At 34.5% G+C, this 20,160-nt stretch overlaps 1 protein-coding gene across 38 annotated transcripts in view; it reads left to right on the forward strand.

The window, feature by feature from the left end:
• The window catches only part of LOC107323073 (intersectin-1), a 115,566-nt gene that overhangs the window by 53,394 nt on the left and 42,012 nt on the right, over positions 1 to 20,160 (forward strand). For 7 of the 38 annotated variants that reach the window (XM_085528854.1, XM_085528798.1, XM_032448787.2 and 4 more), the window contains 7 exons: positions 3,819 to 3,906; positions 4,068 to 4,219; positions 8,808 to 8,888; positions 13,424 to 13,545; positions 14,620 to 14,849; positions 16,162 to 16,283; positions 18,175 to 18,189. In XM_085528854.1, the coding sequence (XP_085384980.1) occupies positions 3,819 to 3,906; positions 4,068 to 4,219; positions 8,808 to 8,888; positions 13,424 to 13,545; positions 14,620 to 14,849; positions 16,162 to 16,283; positions 18,175 to 18,189 (810 nt within the window). The remainder of the gene's footprint in view (positions 1 to 3,818; positions 3,907 to 4,067; positions 4,220 to 8,807; positions 8,889 to 13,423; positions 13,546 to 14,619; positions 14,850 to 16,161; positions 16,284 to 18,174; positions 18,190 to 20,160) is intronic. The other 31 variants (XM_085528837.1, XM_015881806.3, XM_085528923.1 and 28 more) reach the window with 12 other exon arrangements.

The following is a 20,160-nucleotide window of genomic DNA, read 5'->3' on the forward strand; positions in this document are numbered from 1 at the left end:
TGTCTTCTGAATGTAGGTAAATGCTATTTCAATTGGAATAAATTGGAATTCCTACTTTTATATGTAGCTTCTGTTAACCTGTTGGTTATTTTTCATCAATTAGCCTCTGTATTCAGGAAGGTTGAAGCATCTCTTAGCTTTTGTCATAATATAACAAGGAGAAAACAATATGGCAAAAAGTTGTCATTGATGTAATAGAAAAGACCAATTTACTACGGTTGGTATAGGGTCCTGTTGTAATAGACATTTTAAAGAAATCCTGAGAATATACAGCTTTGGTTTAGCTAGAACTTGGAATGAGCTTCCATAACTGGGCATAATTAATAGAAGGTTTAGATGAAATATATATATATATATGAAATGAACACTGTTAGGAAACAAGTAATGAGAAAGTTAGTTCACCTACAGGTAGATGTGGGTATGTAACATATTGAGTAGCACTAGATTAATAAAAGGTCAGTGTTCTTCAACAATGTTTATTTCTAGTTTTCTTGGCTGATTGTACGTGTGCTTTCCTTCTCTACTGCTTTTATGCATCAATTTTAGCTTCATCACTATGAAAGGGAAAGTGAAGGACATCAGAACAATTCTTCACCTTCCTAACATTTACTTTATTCTATTTACGAACAGATCACAATGATAACAAAGCAGATTGCTTTTTTTTTTTTTAACATTTTGACACCACTCTGAAATTTACCTCTTGTTTTAGAATCACCACTATCTTTGTAGTGACTCTTAGCTTTCTCTTGTTGCTGTTAAACAGTTTGTACTCAGTAACTTCCATCTGTTCCCTTTTTAAATTGCTTCATTCACAATGACTGTGACAGTGCTTCTGTAAGGAAAATTACTTTTGACCCACTTAGTGGTTGTTTTGTTGGCTTTTCGGTTTGAATTTGAGGGTTGTTTTTTGTTTGTTTGCTTGCTTTAGGTTGATAGCAATAGCTCTGGCTTTGTGGACCTGTCTTCTCTTAGGTGTCCGTTGGTTCTCAACCACTAGTATTTCAGTTACTTTTGCTTGATTATGATTCCAGAAAGAAGTGCTAGTAGTTGGTAGAAAAGGTCAAATTCTATGTGTGGAGAACCTAAAAGAATGGATAGATTTTTCCTGAAAAATATGAACTTCTCAAATATACCTCACATTTTAAAATTTAATTTGTAGAGGAAAAAGAGGAGCAGTATGTGACTTTTATAAAGGCTCCAGTAGATTAAAAGTTAATTTTGTGAATTCTTGTAGAATATAAAATCTTTACTTGGAAGAATTATAACTTAATACATCTGACACTTGGCATGAAAAGTGAGTTAATTAAAAGAAGTAATTATTCTTTAACCTATTAATTAGTTTCAAGATGGAGTCCGATTAAAATTTTGGAAGAAACTATCCAACAGTTAATACTGCAAGATGAAAATATGTACTAGTTATGTGAATCTCTGGTATCTGGTAGAGTGATATTTCCAGGGGTGTTTGAACCACATGTATTCTGTCTGTGGGGTTTCCGCTAGTTTTTGGCAGGTTTTTTTTGCCTCTTTGATGAGCAGTTTGGTTCCCAAGTAATTTGACTTTTCTTTGAAGCACTGAGCAGAGTATTTGACAGAGACTTACAGTGTATTAGTGGCATTTCAGTTTCTCATTTACCCTCTTGCTCAGAGCATAGTGTCAGATGAGAAATTTTTCCCTTGTTAGACATAAGGGAACTTGTTTTTGATTGCTTTTTTTTTTCTTTTTTTTTTTTCTTTTTTTCCGCCCTTCTGCTGCTATATAGAAATTTCTCAAAACTACAGTGTTAGTGATGCCATTAATTTCTTCCATCTGTTTCCTCAGTAGAACTAATGGATATGGAAGACATTCTTGGACTAGATAACTGTTGCATAGTTGTCTGTGATAGCAGGAAACAGAACTTGATCCTCTTGTTTCCCTGACATTCTCTTTTCTTAAATACACTCCAGATTCTTCTGGATATTCAGATTAAGAGCCTGGATTTCAGTAGTAGTCTGCCCATTAAAAACAAGCACACTATGTTTGCATTCTGCTCTGAAATACTGTTATATATTACTTTTTGCATTTGTAGAATGGTAATTTCTCTGTAAATCCTGGATAAACTTAAAGTTTGTTCTGCTATTTTTTCTAATTAAGTCATTCCTTGATTGGAATGATAGAATTCTGATATCTTTGTGTCTAGAGGGCTAGTTTCCTTTCATTTTGTTCTATTGAGGTTAATCCTGCAGTACGTATAATTGATTAGAGTCAGTCTCTCTTGTGTAATACTATTTTATATTTATTTTAAATTTTTTTCATCTCAAGCTGTGACATGGAGCTTCCAGGTATTTCAATGGAAAGGGAATCTGGTGGAATGGGGAAGCATAAGTGCAGAGGACAGTGTTTTGAATATAGTTTAAACCTGGCAGTGGTGATTTATTAGGAATAAGGCAGACCTCCTCAGGCAGATGTGTTGGATAATGCTGTATTATATATTGCTGTTCCTTTTTTGTTTCTAAAAGAATACAGGCCTGTGATAGGACTATCTGGCCTTCATGATGTTCTTAAAGAGCTGAAAAGCGCTACAGCTAAATAGTGAGAGACAGGTGTAACTCCTACCAGTCAAATGCATAGCTTATCTTAATTTTTAGACCTTATAAATTTATAGAGACCTTGACTGCTGTGCTACCTGAGTATGTGTTCTGGAACATAAAGAGATTAAAGTTGTTTGTGATTGTTGCATAATCATAAGATCTGAGCCAAACACTTCGGTCTTAAAGCCTGGCATGAGTAAGGTGGGACAACTCTGAAGTCGTGCCACTGGGTTCAAGCTTGTGTTCTTGTGATGAAAAGTAGAAACTTCTCGTGAGTTGTTGGGTGACATTTATTTCTAGGATTGTATTATTTCATTCACAGCCCTTTGTGACAAATTGAAATTGTCAGATTTTCTTCAAATGCCTGCAATTCAAGTAGCTGCTGAAATAACTATGTAGTTAGTGTGAGAGATGAGACACTGACAATTTTGTATGTACAGTTTTGTACAATAAGCTGTTTCACATCATGCTTCTATAATTTGCTCTGATAACTTGAAGTTGGAGGTCAAGGCTTCTGAAAAGTGTGTGAAGTAGCACTTCATCCTCCAAGAAGAGTGAAGGCTATATATAATCCACAAAAGGATGAATTTCCCATCTGCAGTCTCCTGTAATTTTGGTACAAAATTGTATGAATGTATGTTGAAATTTAGAGGCCCTAATCCTCTTTCATGAATACTAAGTATAGAGCTTTAGAGATGTCTATTCTCATCTAACAGAGTTTGTGTTGCATGGCTTTTGTCTATAATATAAGGTTAAAGCCTTAATTTTCTTTTCTTTGGATAAGCTGATAATATTTGTACTATTTATTATTGAAGTTGATGCATATTTATTAAAAAGAGAACTGTTGAGATGTGTTTTTTAAACATATTTAGATATAAGAAAAGATGCCTATATCTTTTTTTGTCCTCAGTTTTAATTACTTCCAATCCAACTTACAGATTCTGTGAGAAATCAGTCCTTAGCTAATAAGCTTAAATTTTATATTCTTACTCTTTTTGTACTCAAAAAAACCCAGACCAACAACAACAACAAAAAAGCCAGGACAAATTGGCAGAGAACCATTTTTGAGTGGAGGTACCACACAGATAGTGCTTCTGCAATAGCAATAATACATGATTTACTGTACAGAAAAGTACAAAGTGATTTCAGCAGAAATGAAAATGAAAGATCTTATGACCATAGACGTCATCCGTCACTTACCACTCTGTATTTTTATTCCCTTGTATTCTCTTTCCTTGTCTTCTTTTCAGGAATCTCAGCAGATGCTTGGGAAGTTGATTCCAGAAAAGCAATTACTCAATGACCAACTAAAGCAGGTTCAACAGAACAGTTTGCATAGTAAGCATATTTTTTGTAAGTCTAAATGTATTTGTAGAAGCCATGACATTGCATTATGCAGCATACTCTGTAGTATTTTCTGTGTTGTATGATATCATTTGAAAAATCTGTGTTCCATGCCATTAAATTCTTCATGTAAGAAAGTATTTCTTTTACAATATGTTTAAAAACAGGAGATTCTCTTCTTACTATCAAAAGAGCCTTAGAAGCCAAGGAACTAGCCCGTCAACAACTTCGAGACCAGCTAGATGAAGTAGAAAAAGAAACCAGATCTAAACTTCAGGAAATTGATATTTTCAACAATCAGCTGAAGGTAATCTGAAACTTTTAAGCTCTGTCTTCTAAATGTTCAGTCAATAAATTAATTACTTTATCCTGGAGAAGTATATTGAACTAAAATGATTGATTGAGAATGTCAGTGTTGGCAACATTGTGAAATCTATCATTTTTGTTTTTGAAGAAAATACTACTTAGCATTCAAAGTAAGAGTTTGAATAAACTTAATCTGCATAATATACCTAGGAATAAATTTGAAGTCTGATTCCAGAGCTGCAACTACAAGTATTAAATCATTACCTTCTAGCCCCTTTGTATTGGAAGAACTGCATGATTACAGTAGGTCATCAAATCTCATGGAATCAGTGCTTCAAATTCAGATCGGTATTGAAGTAGCTTGTTTTCCACCTGATACACAGAGTTACTTACCTGCTGTTTCTAAGAGCATACCTGTTCCTGAATGTAGTTGTCTGTTGTTTGTGGTTTCATACTTTATTGATTAGTCTTTTGTTTGAACTGTGTGATTTTGTTTCTTTCTGCAAAAGAAAATTACAGAACTTACAGAAGTCAGTAGAGGAAGAGTTATTCAGAGAGAAGTTATAAATCAGTCTGTAGTTAGAACCATTTAATAGTGTTTGTTGGGGCTTTTTTTCCCCTAGCAAAATATTCAAATGCATAAGTTCTTTATTTGGTATTTTATCTGTTGGCTTCCCCTGGAAGCTTATGAGAAAAATTCTCAGTTTCATGCAAGACAAAATCAAGTCAAGATAAAATCAAGTCAATGATCAGTACATTAGTATTTCTGTAGTTCCTCTGATATTAGATCAATTATGACTATATAATGCTCTTTGAGAAGGAAGGCGTGTTTGAATTTACGCAACAAATAGCTTTTTAAGATCTTAAAATTACTTGCTGTAGGTAAAATAAAAAGCTGTAGACAGTAACACTACCTGTTTCAAGGCAGGTTGTAAGAAAGTGAAGAATTTCTGCAAAGACATGACATACACAGAACTGAACAAAATACTCAGTGTACTTTAAAAGAAAACACATCAGTTTACCTTACTAGCATTTTCTTTCTTATACTCTTTGGACACATTTACCATGTTGTGCTTTCTGGGTGATTTTTTTATTTTATTTTTTTTAATGGATACATTTAGAACCAATTTGAAGATAAATGTGACCAAAGGATACTCATTCTAAAAGTAGCAACATTGCTTGGTTTGATTATAGGTGACCTAAAGAGCGTATAAATGGGTGGAAAGGGAGCATGTGTGAATAATCTTAGTTACATGGCACTAAAAAAAATCCAAGAGTGTACATTTAATTTTGTAAATCTGAAAGGACTCAATAACTAACAAGATAAGAATTTAAAAATGAAAACTGACATTAAACAAAGACATCGATTTATCAGTGTGCCTGCCATCTATCATAGCACACTGTGTAATTGTAAGCTATTTCACAGCTTAGTGGTAGAATTGATTTCTGTGTTCAAACCTTAGTATTTAACATTATAACTTTAAATGCTGAAAATTAATTATGTGGACAGGTTTTACCAAAAGCAGCCTTTCTTTTACTGAGGACATTGTGTTATTGATTTCATTATGTGTAGACACTGTGCCTAATAGGATGACCACTTTGCAATGGTGAATGTTACTATTTTTGCCTTGCTGCAGCTTCCTATGCTTGCTTGGAGATTAATTTAAGAAGCAAAAATGTGGCAGTGAGGCAGTTTTGCTAATGAAACTGAAAAGTGGCAACTTAATTCAGAGAGAGTTGTATCTTTTCCCCTTTGTAGTTTTGTTGAATGTGTAAGATGCATTTTTGGAGACCTGAATATCTTTATTACTAGATTTAAATATCTGCATGCAAATACATGCCATTTCCTGGGCTCAACATGGGATGGTGATCATAGAATGGTTTGGGTTGGAAAGGACCCCAAGGATCATCAAGTTCCAACCCCCCTCTAGATCTGGTATTAGATCAGGCTGCCTAGGTCCCCATCCAACCTGGTCTTGAACACTTCCAGGGATGGAGCATCCACAGCCTCTCTGGGCAGCTTGTTCCAACACCTCGTCACTCTCATAGTAAAGAACTTCCCCCTGACATCCAATCTGAACCTCCCCTCCTTGACTCCCACTGACAGAGCAACTGCTTAGAAGTCCTTGTGTATGCAGCACTATTTTAAGGACCATTTATTCTTGTTGAAGGAGGTCTCAGAATGTTTTATATGTGAATCTGTACACAAAGCTAGTGAGAAGAGTTCCTGAAACTCTTAGTTTGGTTATATGAAGTGGAAGATCTGCTCTTTAATCAAGCCAGATCACAGCTATGTCTTAAGTAAAAATACCGCAAAGTAGTTTAGGGACCTGAATAATTGTCTTATATTTTTAACCTAAACAGTCAAAAACCTGTGATGAACTTAAGATGCTGCCATTAGAAAGATGACCTTTCTTTTCTTTTCTTTTTTTTTTTTTTTTTTCCCCTCCCCCAGTTTGGTATTAATTTCCTCAACTAAGAGTAGAATGACTTGGTGATATTGTGTGTAAACATTATGTGTTCATTTGGTGCTAAAATATTATACAATATATAATTATCAGTCAGCCATATAGTGCTTATGTTAAAATGTAAAACCTTTTCAAATAATGTATTAAAATTCAACCATATGAGCTCCAAATAAAGTAAAGGCTTATTTAACTTATAGACCAAAGGAAACTGTGTAAAAATAGAATGTAAGTAAATATTTATTGAAAAAATATATTTTTGTTAAATAAGTAAATTTAAAACACTTTTAAACAAGGATCTTCCTAAATTATCTTGTATGTTTAAAAGTGATAGTTTTCTTCTATGATGATCAACTCTTCTGTTGTGCTCCAAAATACTGAGAGATGCACATTTGATGGGTAGCTGTTGGAACAGTGTCATTCTAATTGACACTGGCTTGTGAATCTGTTTTCTATCAAATGATGGAGAGGCACTCGTGCTTAACTATATCCTACAACTAAATTCTGGGCTAGAAGCAGAATAATATGATACATTTTGTGAATTCTCAAAAGAGAAGTATATACTATCTTGAAGTGTTTTGCACTTACCTACTAGGAGACAGAGTACTTAGTCAGAGTGCTTAAGTTAATAGAATACAGAGCCAAGATTGGAAATATGTACGCTACTGCTCTTTGAGTACAAACTATATGCCAAACTAACTTACTAGTTCTGGTGAAATGCTAAAGGGACAGTACAGTTGACAGCAACATAAAATCATAAACATTTATAATCATTATTGAGATTTATTTCTCATGTTTTGTTTATGAATAACTGTTGCATTATCTCCAGTGTGAATATATCTTTACAATACATTTCAAATTCATTCTCTTGAAACAAGCTACACTTGATCTACTGAGAGCTAATACATAAATGTGCTGAGACAGCACAACATAAAAGCAGTTTAGAGTACAGTTTATCTAGCATACCTTTACAATGATGGGGCTATAAGGTTTATTTGATACTCTAATGTATTTTTGGTTACAGGTCAACTTTTCAACACTTAGCATATACAGTGGATTGTATTGCATTTGCCTCTATGTTGCAGTTTTATTTGAATACTCAATATTGATGTTAAATCACCTTATATTTGCTTCATGTCTTAATAGTATAAATGACAGACTAAGGGGATAAATAACTTCTGATGATAGATTATCATTTCTCTTTCCAGTGAAACTATATTGAACAAAAACAATTGATTTAAATTTCTTTTTATTAATCCTTTGCATCTCAAGTACTTGAGTTACTTCTGTTTCAAGTTACCATCTCAACTGTTTGAAATTTCCATAGGATTCATTTACACTCAAAACTTGGAGTAGAAATTATTATTAATGCTTCAGAGGAGATAGATCCATGTATCATTATTGGGTATTTGTAGCTACACCAATTCAGTTTGTGCAAACTGATAGTACTTAGAATTACCTGACTTCTAGAGTGAGACTGTGGCTTTAGCCTGAAGCTACCAAGAGCACTTGTTTGGCAAAGAAATAAGTACTTTAGTTTGAAACATGAGATATCTTTTGAAATGAGATTTGTGAAATTTTGCTGCAGAAGTCTTGAGGATTGTACTTGGCTATAAAATGAGCAGCAGTTTGTAACAAGGTTGAAAATTAGGCCACATCTTTGTATCCTTAGTTAAATTATAGGAGTCTGGCTTTTTGATACTCCTAGCCTAGAAATGCATTAATTAAGTCTGATACAGATACTAGTAAAATGTACTATTTTTACTTCTAAATCTCACAATGACTAGACATTACACAGCCAAATAAAATAATTAAAGTAGTTGTTAATACGGTTTTTGTCTCCAAAGACCAAGTTATATTTCATATATTACAGAAGAATCGTATGTTTTAGAGCTTATCTAAGTTTTTGCACAAGAGAAAACAATGTTTCTGAAATATGTTAGTCTTGTTGAGAAGCCATTCTTGGTGCCTTCAAAAAGTGGTGAACAACTAGATTTAAGTTCTTAAGAATGTTCTACATTTTGTGTCATGTTCCAGTTGTTGTCAGTCCCTGTCTAGTCAGTGTGCACTGGACAAGTCTTGCATATGAATGCCTGTTTACATTTGAGCATTTCTTTCTTCCAGTCAATGGCAATGGAAGACGCAATGCTGCAGTGCCTGGCAGTTCTCCTGGGCTGCGTCAACTACTTAGACTCCTTTCTAAAGGTCTCCATGCCATACTCAGGCAGTACACAACTTTCTCAATCTGAGTGATGAACCTCCTCCAGTTATGTGCTTCACTTTTCCATAAACAGATGAGTGTGCAGTGTTTAAATAAGTTAGTATTTAATAAAAGGTGCTAACAGTAAAGCATAACCAAGGAGAAGAGTTTGTAATTTTATCTATCTAATCCTTAGTGCCTAAGAGAGAAGTGTGCCTTGATTTGCAACCTGTGCAAGGTACTAGTTAGTTATTTTTGCCTTTTGCGTATTTGACACTTCTAAGATTTGAAGTTAATTGCCTCTTTTGGTCACAATGTTCAGAATTCTTAAAAAGAAAAAACTTATATACGAAGTATTCTTACACAACACTGTAATATGGGATTCCAGGTATGAGAGAGATGACAATACTTTCTCAAATCTGCCATAGCTATGAAATGGGGTGAAAGGAGGAACTCTGTTGAGTTGCTTTGGGAGCTGTGGAATAGGTTAGAGGAGCATTTCTGTGGGGGAGCCTCAGTGAGCACAGAACTGTAGGGTTCAACAAATGCTCCAATTTGTCTCAAAAGAAGATTTGATTGAAATCCTTTATTGTAATCCTTGATGAGTGTTTTAAGCTCTCTTTCTGCCAAAAGGCAGAATTTGTGCTTAAACAATTACATTTTTAAATTTAAGGTTTTCATAGCAGTATGACTTGTCTGTATATAGTTATAATTACTCTGCTGTATGAAATTTGTATTTTAACTCATATTCAATATTTTGTGAGTACCTAAATGTGGTTACTGTAACATCTCAAAATTATTTTTATACCTGTTAGTCTGTTTGTGAATTAAATTGAGAGGTAACAATTTCTCTTCGCTTTTACAATAAGGCATTTGTTGTCCTGCACATCAGAAACAAAGATAGCATTGTGATGTCTTTGGAGTTACAATGTACAATTTATACGAATTTTAAGTCACTTGTGTTTGTAAAAGATGAGTGTAGGACTGTGCTGAATATTCAGTAAATGTTTCATTCTGTTGACTGTTGAAGTGTTACTATAATTCTGTTCAGTTGATGTCCTATAGCACTGCGGTAGATGCTGATTATTTCCTCCCCCAACCACTCACTGGTACTTGGCAAAGCAACAGAGGATCTACCAGTGGCATGAAATACCAGTAAAATCTTTATTTCTTCCTAGCTGGTGCAAAGAAGATTATTTAGTAATTTTTTACTTCCAAAATATTCCATTCAGTGCCAGCTGTAAAAGTTAGGTTGGATTTTCTTACTTGTTACAGACAGATATGTCTAACAGAGAATTCTCTTTACAAAATACTGGACTAGCATATTGGTTTAGCTGGGAAGGAATAATATGATAAAATTTCTATGGAAATCTTTATAAACTGTACTTTAAGATCCTTACTTAGCTGAGCATATATATAAAATACAAAATAAGCAAAGAAAATAATTTAATTACTTGAACCAGAATTAATGATGCTGCCTTTTGTATTACATATGATAAATTACTTGCTTCAGACAGATGTGGCTCAAAGCTAGAAATACCAGAGTTTTCTATTTGTCAGTAAAAGTGGCATATATTGTATGTTCAGTAGCGTGGTGAACTTTTATGTCTAAACTGTTGTTAGAATACAGTTTGGGCAGACCTTGCAGTTAGGCATCTAGTAGAAGTAAGTAATGTTTGGTACACAGTTGTATTGTAAATTCTGACTTTTATGTATTTGAGAGTCTAGAATGTTTTTCTGAATGGAACAAAGTACCAATTGTTTCTGAATTAAAGGTAGATTCCTCCTGATCCTGTGAGTGTAGATGAACTGACCCATTCTTTTTGATATACAAATTTCTTGTTAAGTAAACAAAGCTCATGTATTTGCATCTAGGTTGTCACATTAACAACATTAGTGATTTTTTGTTTTAACTGTGATAGCCCTCACACTCTTCAAGAATTTTGGTTTCTCTTCCCTTGCTTGGTGATTATTCCTATTTAATTGCTTGAACAGCAGAGATTGAAAAAAAAGATGCAGAGGGAAGAAAAAACTAGAAAGTGCTATCACCTATATAGCTTTTGCAAGTGACAGGTTCTTTGCAGTGTTACCATGTTAGAGCTGTTCAGCTACCTCAGTTTTTTCTGTTCAGTAGCAACAGGAGGATTTATTTTTTTTTGTCTCATCGACTAGGACTCAGAAACTTGAGCTTCTTGGCATGTGGAGATCAGGACAGCAGAGGGAATGAATGTGAAGGAAGACAACAACAAATAGAATAACAAAAGATTTCTGAACTAAAGGCTGTGCTACAATTTAATAAAAATTTAAACTTAGGAGACAGAAACCTGTGCTTTGGATAGCAGTCTTTTTAACCAGAAAAGAGAGGCATCTAGTTGAAAATCACAGGTACTACTCAAGGTACTTGATACTTCCGAGCAATAGCATTCTAAACTTCATGAGCTTTGTAAATATTTCATTTTGCACGTGTGAAGACTTCTGTAATCTGCCAAACACTGTTGAAAGCAGTTTTTAACATGGCAAACTGAAATCAGATGAGTGATGTCTCTTGTTCCCTGCTTAATCTGTGCCTTCCCATATAATTTCCAGCCAGCAGCTCCTACAAGGGGCAGGCAGGGCAAGCAGATGGTGGCAGCACACCAGGCCCAGACAGAAAGAAAGACATGCTGGTAATTTCCTGAGAAAACCTCAAGAGGTTCTGGCACAGTTGCCCAGAGCAGCTGTGGTGCCCCATGCCTGGAGTTGCTCAAGTCCAGGTTGGATGGGGCCCTAGGCAGCCTGAGCTGGTGGGGGGTAGCCCTGCCCATGGCAGGGGTTATGGCAGTGTGGGCTTTGTGGCCCCTTCCAGCCCAAACCACTCTGTGATTCTGTGAAACTGTGCCATTTTTTAATCTATGACCTTTCAGATTAATGCTTGTAAAGCATTTTACTGCCAGTGCTTTTATGGCTGTGTATTTTGTCCTTTGCACTTGTACGCATGTACTTTTTAAATACAAATACAGGTTCAGGTGGTCATATAATGAGGACAGTGTCTGTGATTCCTCCAGATAAATTAATTGGAAACAAGGGTCAAATCCCTTGTATCTCAGAGTAAGTTTAGCAGCATGTAGGAAGCTGATATAATATAAAACTTATAATAAGTTATTGGAGATGATCTCTTACTGTAGTTAACACTACAGAAAAGTCTGGTCCAAAGCACATCTAGCTGGAGGAGCAGTTGTCCACTTGTGTATTTGCTGCAATATGCTGATGGCTTTATTTTCTCATTGTTCCATGTGGGCCAAATACTACAAGCCCATTATGCTGAATATTGCTAATACTTTTCTGTTGTAGAATTCCCTTTCCTTAGTCCAAAGTAGGGCTATGCGTGAAAGTTTTTATCCGTAGGTATTCAGGGTTTAAAAATTTTCCCAGAGGCACTATCCTGCCTGAATAATTCTGGTGATTTCACAAGAGCAGTTTATTTTATACTCTGCAATATCTGTTCTAGATCCTAACTTTTGGCTAAGCTTGCGTGTAACTATGGAAAATAATGAGGATCATAAAATGTAGTATTGCCCAAGTTATCTCTGTATTTCAGTAAGTTTCATGGCCCTAGCAGAGATTTAAGTAGAACTTGTATAGGAACTGATTATCTCTTTAATTATGCTGAACTCAGTTTTCATTGAATTTATAGTTGAGTGTCAGGAAGAAAATAGGACTGAAAGCTGTAACACGAAGTTCAGCTTCACTTTTTAAAAACTTTGATCCGTATGTCAGAAGTGTTTTAGTACCTTGCAGAGGTCATCTGTTACTCCTCTTAATAATGTAGATTGTTTGACTGGATCTTAAAATTTGATGTTGCACAGTGCAATCTTTAAGCACTAATGCATGGATTCATTTCACTGTCTTGCACAAATTTTAGGCACCATCTAAATTCAGTCTGTAAATAAAATATTGACTTTCAACTTTTTAAACTAAGAAGCTGTAAGTAATTTTGTGAGATTAATTCACTTTTAGCATCTTGGCCCTTTAAATGAAACACTTGAAGTCTTCATCTGTGAATTTCTGAAAAAAGTCCACACTACTTTCAAGATAAACTATTTTAATGCTTGAGTAAGTGAAGATGAAGCTTTGTAGGAGACAAGAACTCAACAGACCTGCTTACTGTCAGTTATATATTTCAATAAAAACAGGCATTATTAAGCTGTGGATTTAGAAACAACTAGCCTGTTGCAGACATTTTCTGCATATTTAGTGTGTCTGTATGAAACCCTGTCAAACTTTTGTCCACTTCTTAAAGCCGCATTTTAGTTAAGTCTGACTTGTTTCTTAATTCTTCACCATCTTGGCTAGTATTGGTAAAAGCTAGGAGAATATCAAATGGTTTATAGTCCTTTGAAATGTACCTTAGATATCTACCAATGCATTTGGCATTACTGGAAGTTTGAAGAGATATCCAACATTTGTAATTTTTGTTACCTTGCAATGAAAATGTATGAGGCCATTGATTATGATTAATATAACATATGTTTACACATTCTTTGCTTTTTCTTGTGTCTAGGAGCTGAGAGAAATACATAACAAACAGCAGCTTCAGAAACAAAAGAACTTGGAAGCTGAGAGGCTGAAACAGAAAGAGCAAGAGAGGAAGACAGAACTGGAAAAGCAAAAAGAAGCTCAAAGGTAGCAAAGTGCTCTAGTTTATGCCCTTTCTGCAGGGGTGTTGGAGTACAAAGCATTTGGAAAAAAAGTCAAAGAAACTTCATATTTCCCAGAGCGTAATCTGATCTCAAGTAGTATATCACTAAATGGCAAAAATATCTGAGACCAAGATCAGGTTTCAGTTCAGTGCAGATGGCTTGTTTTGAAATCAGGAGAATCTTTTTATTTATCCTTGAATGAATTGCATGTTGTGGAGGTGATCTACATCTGACTGTGACTTTTAACTGTTGCATACATACAGATTTCAGCAGCATTACTTAAAGATACTTCTATGTGTAAGGACATAGCTAACATTTTCTTGCTACGCACTAGGAGTAGTTTTTGAATGAATTGTAATGTATTTACTTTAAGTGAATGGCTTATAAGCTAGTGACTACTTTTATTCCGACATAATTTATCTGTAGCTGCTTCATTCCATTTTTAGCAGTTTAGAGTTTTTTTAAGCTATTCTAAACCATAGAGATCTTTTTGAAGCACTCCTAAAGTTAATTAGCTTCAGTAAGTCTAATTCCTTGCAGACTCGTATGACTGTGGGAATAATATACAGTTGTGAGGAAAAAACAAATATGTTAGGTGTGTTTTTCTCTTCCTACATTCAGCTCCAAAACACAACAGGTTTTTCATTTCTTACTGTATGCTGAGGTTGCTCTGTAACTTTTAGGATTCTATGGAATTATCATCTGGAGGCGTAGACTTTAAATATGAGTCATATTGAAATTGGTTTTTAAATGCAAAGACAAAGCAACTCAAAGTAATAGAGTCCTGCAGCCACTAGTAGTTTACACAGAAGGATGTTCTCTCCCTTGTCTAAGAGTCACAGCTCTTTCTTTAAGAATTCATACATTCTTCTTTGCCTTTTAGGAGTCACTGTCAGAAAATGTGGTAGAGTGCTTGCTAATTCACCAAAATAAAATTATTAGATCTGGCAGGATACAGAAAAACCATAAGGAGTACACTTTTTATTGTCAATTATGTACAAGTACAATCTCTGATATTTTGTTTGACGAACTTATAGATGTTTTTCTTATCCAACAGGAGAATCCAGGATCGGGATAAACAGCGACTAGATCGAGTGCAACAAGAGGAAGAACCTCAATGGCAAAAAAAAAATCAAGAAGATGACAAGCAAAAAAGGGAAGAAATAGTCAAGAAGAAGGAAAGTGAGGATAAGGGGAAGCAGGAAATCCAAGAGAAACCGAGTAAGCTTTTCCAACCACATCAAGAACCAGTTAAGCCAGCTGTCCAGGCTCCATGGTCAAATGCAGGTAGAGGAAAAACTCAAAAAATACTCTTGCACATACCTCACTGAAAATTTGTTTTTGTCTTATCACATAATACAGGAAAATATTATGTTCCAAGATTGGGTCGCTCATTTTTTTGAAGTAAATAATGTATTATTTGAGCTTTAGACTCCAAAAATTTGTTCACTTTTAGTCTTCAGCATTCACCTTAAAAAGAAGGTGTTAAGCAGATAGAATAAAATGTACTTGATGAGATTCACAGTGCAAACTTAGGGGAGAATCTTAGCTGTATGTTTGTGTAAAATCCTGCTATAAAGTGCAGGATTCTGCTATCTATATAAAAACTACTACAACGCTTCTCATTACAAATCTTGTATTGATGTGAATTTTTTATAGTGTCATACAGTTACCTTTTCTTCTCCTCACCATGCATGTTGCTTACTGAAGAAATTGCCTGAAGTCTATGATAGAATCTCCTTTCTTCTGCTATGCACTTGACCACTTTCAGCTGAGAGCTTTTTTCGGTATTATAACCTGATTTTTTGCCCATATTTGGAATCATGGTACACTGTTGAGTAGCTTTGATAATTGTGCATGATAATTAATTGGGAATGTAATATTTGTTTAAATAGTTGATCAGAGGACTGCATAAAAGGGAAAATGCCTTCTGACTTTTAGCTGTAATCTAGCATTTATCAATTATATCCGTTTGCTTGATATTATTTGTACAGGGCACTTCTATGATAAAGTAGTCAGAATAGGAACTGCATTATACAGGAGAAATGTATCTTATCTGTTTATTCTTTTCACTAATAATGCATCTGTAATACAGCATGTGATTTTTAGAGCACCATCTGTAAGTGACCTCTTTTCAGCTAATCCATGTGTATTAGAACATTTTGACACATCTATTTTGAAACTATATTCAGGCTGCAACTGAGACTGCTAAATAAGCTGGCTCTAAAGCTATTTGGGATACCACTGTTGCATTACTGTTTGAATTGAACCAATAGGTTAGTGATCAGACTTAACTTACAGTGAAGCATTTGATAAGTCATGTGTTGCACTCTAAGTACACAATTATTTTTGTAAAAATAGTTGCATATCTCATAAAAGTTAAAATACAGTAATTTCTTACATGATGTTAAGAAGAGAGAACAGTGTGAGCTATATTCAAAATCACTAATTTTCCTATTTCCTCTCATATAAAAAGAGGATAATATACAACGTAAGGTACGTTTGTTTATTTGTTTATTCAATTTTACCATTATTTTTCAATTATGGAAAAATAATGTGGTTTTCTGTTTGTATCTGTGTTTTTTTTTTATTTGCTCAGGAAAAGCTCCACTAACAATTTCTTCTCAGGAGGATGTGAAAATAGTGTATTATAGAGCCCTCTATCCTTTTGAATCAAGAAGCCATGATGAAATCAGTATTCAGCCTGGCGACATAGTCATGGTAAGAACAGACTGTGATAGAATTGCTTCAAAAAATACTTAAGGTTTTGCACTTGTATGAGAAAAATTACATATGGCAAGACTTTTTATTTTTATTTTTTAAATTTGAGAAACATGTTTTAGTGAATACCAAAGTAAACAGGTTGTGACACAGTAACTTCTTAATTATAGAGAGCTTCTTAAAGTTCACTGTATTGTAAAACTGAAAGATAATCTATGAGTAGATTGTATTAATTTTAATATGCTGAGCTGTGTATGTCTGAGATGCAGAGGTTTTGAAAAGTTTCCTGTACATGGTGAAAAGTTTCTTGTCCTCCAGAGTACCTAGGAAATACAATCACTGTTATTTTCAAATGAGAGACTGGTTGCTAGGGGTTAAATAAAAAACTGACTTTGATAAATAAAGGGTGTTTCTAATAGGAATATATATATATTCCTATATTAATATAGGAGTAGTACAAGAGCAGTGTTAAGAAAAAATAATGTAAAATTTTGTTTTTATTAAGAGAATGTGTTGTCCGGGGTAGTAGAAAGTGAAACAATTACACTAAAGTACAGGATGACTGCACTTCTGTCCTGATCCCAGCAGCACTGATATGGTCTTTATATTGTAGTGATACTTCTCTAAAAGTACTGGAATTTTTCTACAACCCTTTGGTCATAATTTTTGACTTAATGATCTAATTTAGTTATAATTTTGAAGTGTATAATTTACTCTGTTCTTTCATGAGGCTGTTTTACATTTATTCTCAAGAGAATGTGAAGTAGATAAAATATCACTTCTAAAAGAAATGGAAACTTGAAAATGTAAAAATTTCCTTGCAGGCGTGTTGACACTGAAGCATTTCCATTCATTTTTTAAGAGTAGACAAGATACTGGAATATAATCTACCTACAAGCCTATAACTGTCATATTAAACTTCAAATTCTTGAAAGTTGTTTTCTGCTTGTATGCATAATTGCATTTTAAAATTGCAGTTTTGGTGTTAGTGACTAGAGTTATGGAAATTGTATTAATAATAAGAAATTGCTAGTATGACCTTTGCATGCATATGTCTGTTCATAATGAAAATACCAGACGTAACAAATGGTATGTTGCTCACTTTGGGAAGGTGTGTTCATTATAGTGTTCCACACCAAAAAAAAAACCCCTTTTTTAGGACCTATTGTATTTTAGCACAGTAATAATGAATTTCAGAATAAAATACACCTTGTAGTCTGTCCTAATGGTATCCCTAATGGAAATGCATCTATTCTGCATCGATGAGCCCTCACTTCTCAGCCTTTTGCTGTGCCGCAGTGAAATATTTGTGACATTAGAATCTGTTTTTGGAAAGTAATCCTAGATTAGTAGCAGTACTGCATGACTTACAAAGTGGACCAACCCCATTCTGAATAATAATCCAGTTTTTATTACTCTTCATCAATAAATAGTATAGGTCAGTATGTTATTAAGTTAGAGAGGATGTGGGTACATGCGTGTCTTTAGGCTCTTGCAAATTATCTTTCTTTGTAGGAAATAGATTGTTGCCTAGTCATATAAGTAAATGTTTGGTTTTGTTTGTTTGTTTTTCTTGAGGAAGAGTGATCACCACGAGGTAGAATAACAGGGAAATACAATTTTGCCAAAATAAAGATTTAGGGGTAATTTGAGTTTTCTTGTATATTGTTTTGGACTTCAACTTACTCCAGAAGATATTCTCTACCTCTCAGTTTTCTTTAATTAACATCCATTTAACAATAATTAAACCTGATGATTGATTCTTGTGAGATTTATCTCCTGCTTTGCAGTAATTGCTTAAATGGGCTACTCGTAGAAAATTGATGTAAGATGCTTCTGTGAAATGTGTTATAATTCTGCCTTGCTTTAAATCATTGCTTTCCTGATGGAGGTTAAAAGGGAATGGGTAAGTGTGCTATGTGGCTGTTAGGAAGTGTACTCAATTTATTCATGTTCATAAATCAAGATTCTGTTACCATGTAGTTTACTTGTTTTTTTTAATTTATGTAGGAGTAAAATAACAAATCAGCCCACATTGTCAAAAGTAATTTAAGTGCCCTGAACTAGAACTTACTTTTGATAATGGGCATTCAGACTCCTAGACTCTGTCCTTCAGTGTTTGTCGTGTCATGTGGTTCCACAAGGTTCAAGTCAGTTATGTTTATTGGAAAATAGTAATTTACAAGCTTACATGTTAAAGTGCATCTGATTTCTCATTTATGACATAAATGCGGCTCTGTAGTTACGCTGACCTGTGCAGTTAGGAGATTAATGTGTTCAACAAAACAAACATGAGTTTAGAGTTCAGACACAGTTACTCTAAATGCAGTGTAGAATAACTGTGTTCTAACATGGGCAAATTTAGCATTTCCTCATTTTAGTGCTGTAAGTGGCCTTGTCTGTGTGAGCTTATGAAGTCATGTGCTGTACCTGTATATTAAATACAGGAGATTTCAACCAAACTGTCACTGTTAGGAGTAAATAATCCAGCTGAAGCACATGAAAACCAGGCATAAACCCTGAGGGGACTGCAGAATTCTTTATGTCAGAATGACTTGGGGCTTTAATAGGTGTACAGCTTGTAAATAGCTTTTTACAGCAGCGTAATACACTTTTACACTGTGTGTGAATGTTGAGGTCTGTCTTGGTGAAAATGAGAAGGAGGAGAGTTCAGTCTGAAAATATTTGCAAAAGTAAAGATAAGAAGAGCTTTCTTCTGCTTTGCTTTTGAGTATGTATGTTAGCTATTAGTAGGACCAGTGTGTCTTGTGACATGGTTCAGAGAATTTGTGAGGTTTGGGCTGTATTTTTTTTTAAATCCACTTTTTCATTAAAGGACATTTGTATTTTAACTTGAATTTCTATTTTCCCAGCTTCTTACCTTTTAAGGTCTGTTAAATTCTTTCTCTCTCTGTAAGACTGTGATTCCTTTCACTATGTAGATTGATTTGTAACCCTAATTATAACTTAAGTATATTCTGCTCTGAGAAAGCCACGCTTGGTTCAGGGCTCTGTCTACTCGAGAACTTAGGTTTCTATTATGTATACAATGTATGGAATTCATCTCCTTTGGAGGGCTTTCTGATAAATACAGGTTCTGCTGGCATTTGCTTCTGTTGGGCTCCATTTTGGGGCAAATGAATAGATTCTGTGGTTCAGATACTCTTTGATATAATTCAGCCTTAATTCAGTGAAATACAGTTGAATTATTGAGTAACTGAACTGCGGTGTCTTGGATAGCAGAATGTATGTTAAATAGAAAGTTCATAGAAGAAGCTTAAATGGGAGGACTAGAACAATTTCATAATGCTAGTTTGTTGTCAGTTTTTTTAGTTGTTGATTGTGAAAATCAGAATGTCTGTTCTTTGTATTGGACACATAGGCAGCCTTGTTGTGTTAGATACTGTGTAGGCGTAGTCAACATATGGCCTCTGGCAGGCAGAGCTTAAATTCAGATTTATAATAAGAATTCCAGTGTTCTCTGAGTATCCAGATCAAAAGCTTACAGATGAAATAGAGTTAAAATGATGATTTAATGGGTAGATAGTTTAACAAAATGAACTATGCTTAGCTTTCATTAAATAGCTTTTTGAGACTTAGGGTTTGACTTCATATGTAGTGCAAATCACTGCTGTAAAATAAAACTTCTCTTTTTATGTACATGGATACACAAGCCAGTTCAAAGTAGGCTACTGCAAAGCCAATCCTTTTGTTAAGAGGGAAATTAACTGTACCCAGTGCTTCTGCTGCTGATTGTTGTATTGCTGTTACTTCTGTCACTTGTTGTGTTCAGCCATCGGGAATGAGAATTTGTAAGCTGTGTCTCTGAAGTACAATTGAGTAAATTAAAAGTACGCACGTATTTCTTCTATTCATT

The sequence above is a fragment of the Coturnix japonica genome, chromosome 1 (assembly GCF_054131305.1).
Source record: "Coturnix japonica strain WE chromosome 1, WE-NBRP24, whole genome shotgun sequence".
NCBI lineage: Eukaryota > Metazoa > Chordata > Aves > Galliformes > Phasianidae > Coturnix > Coturnix japonica.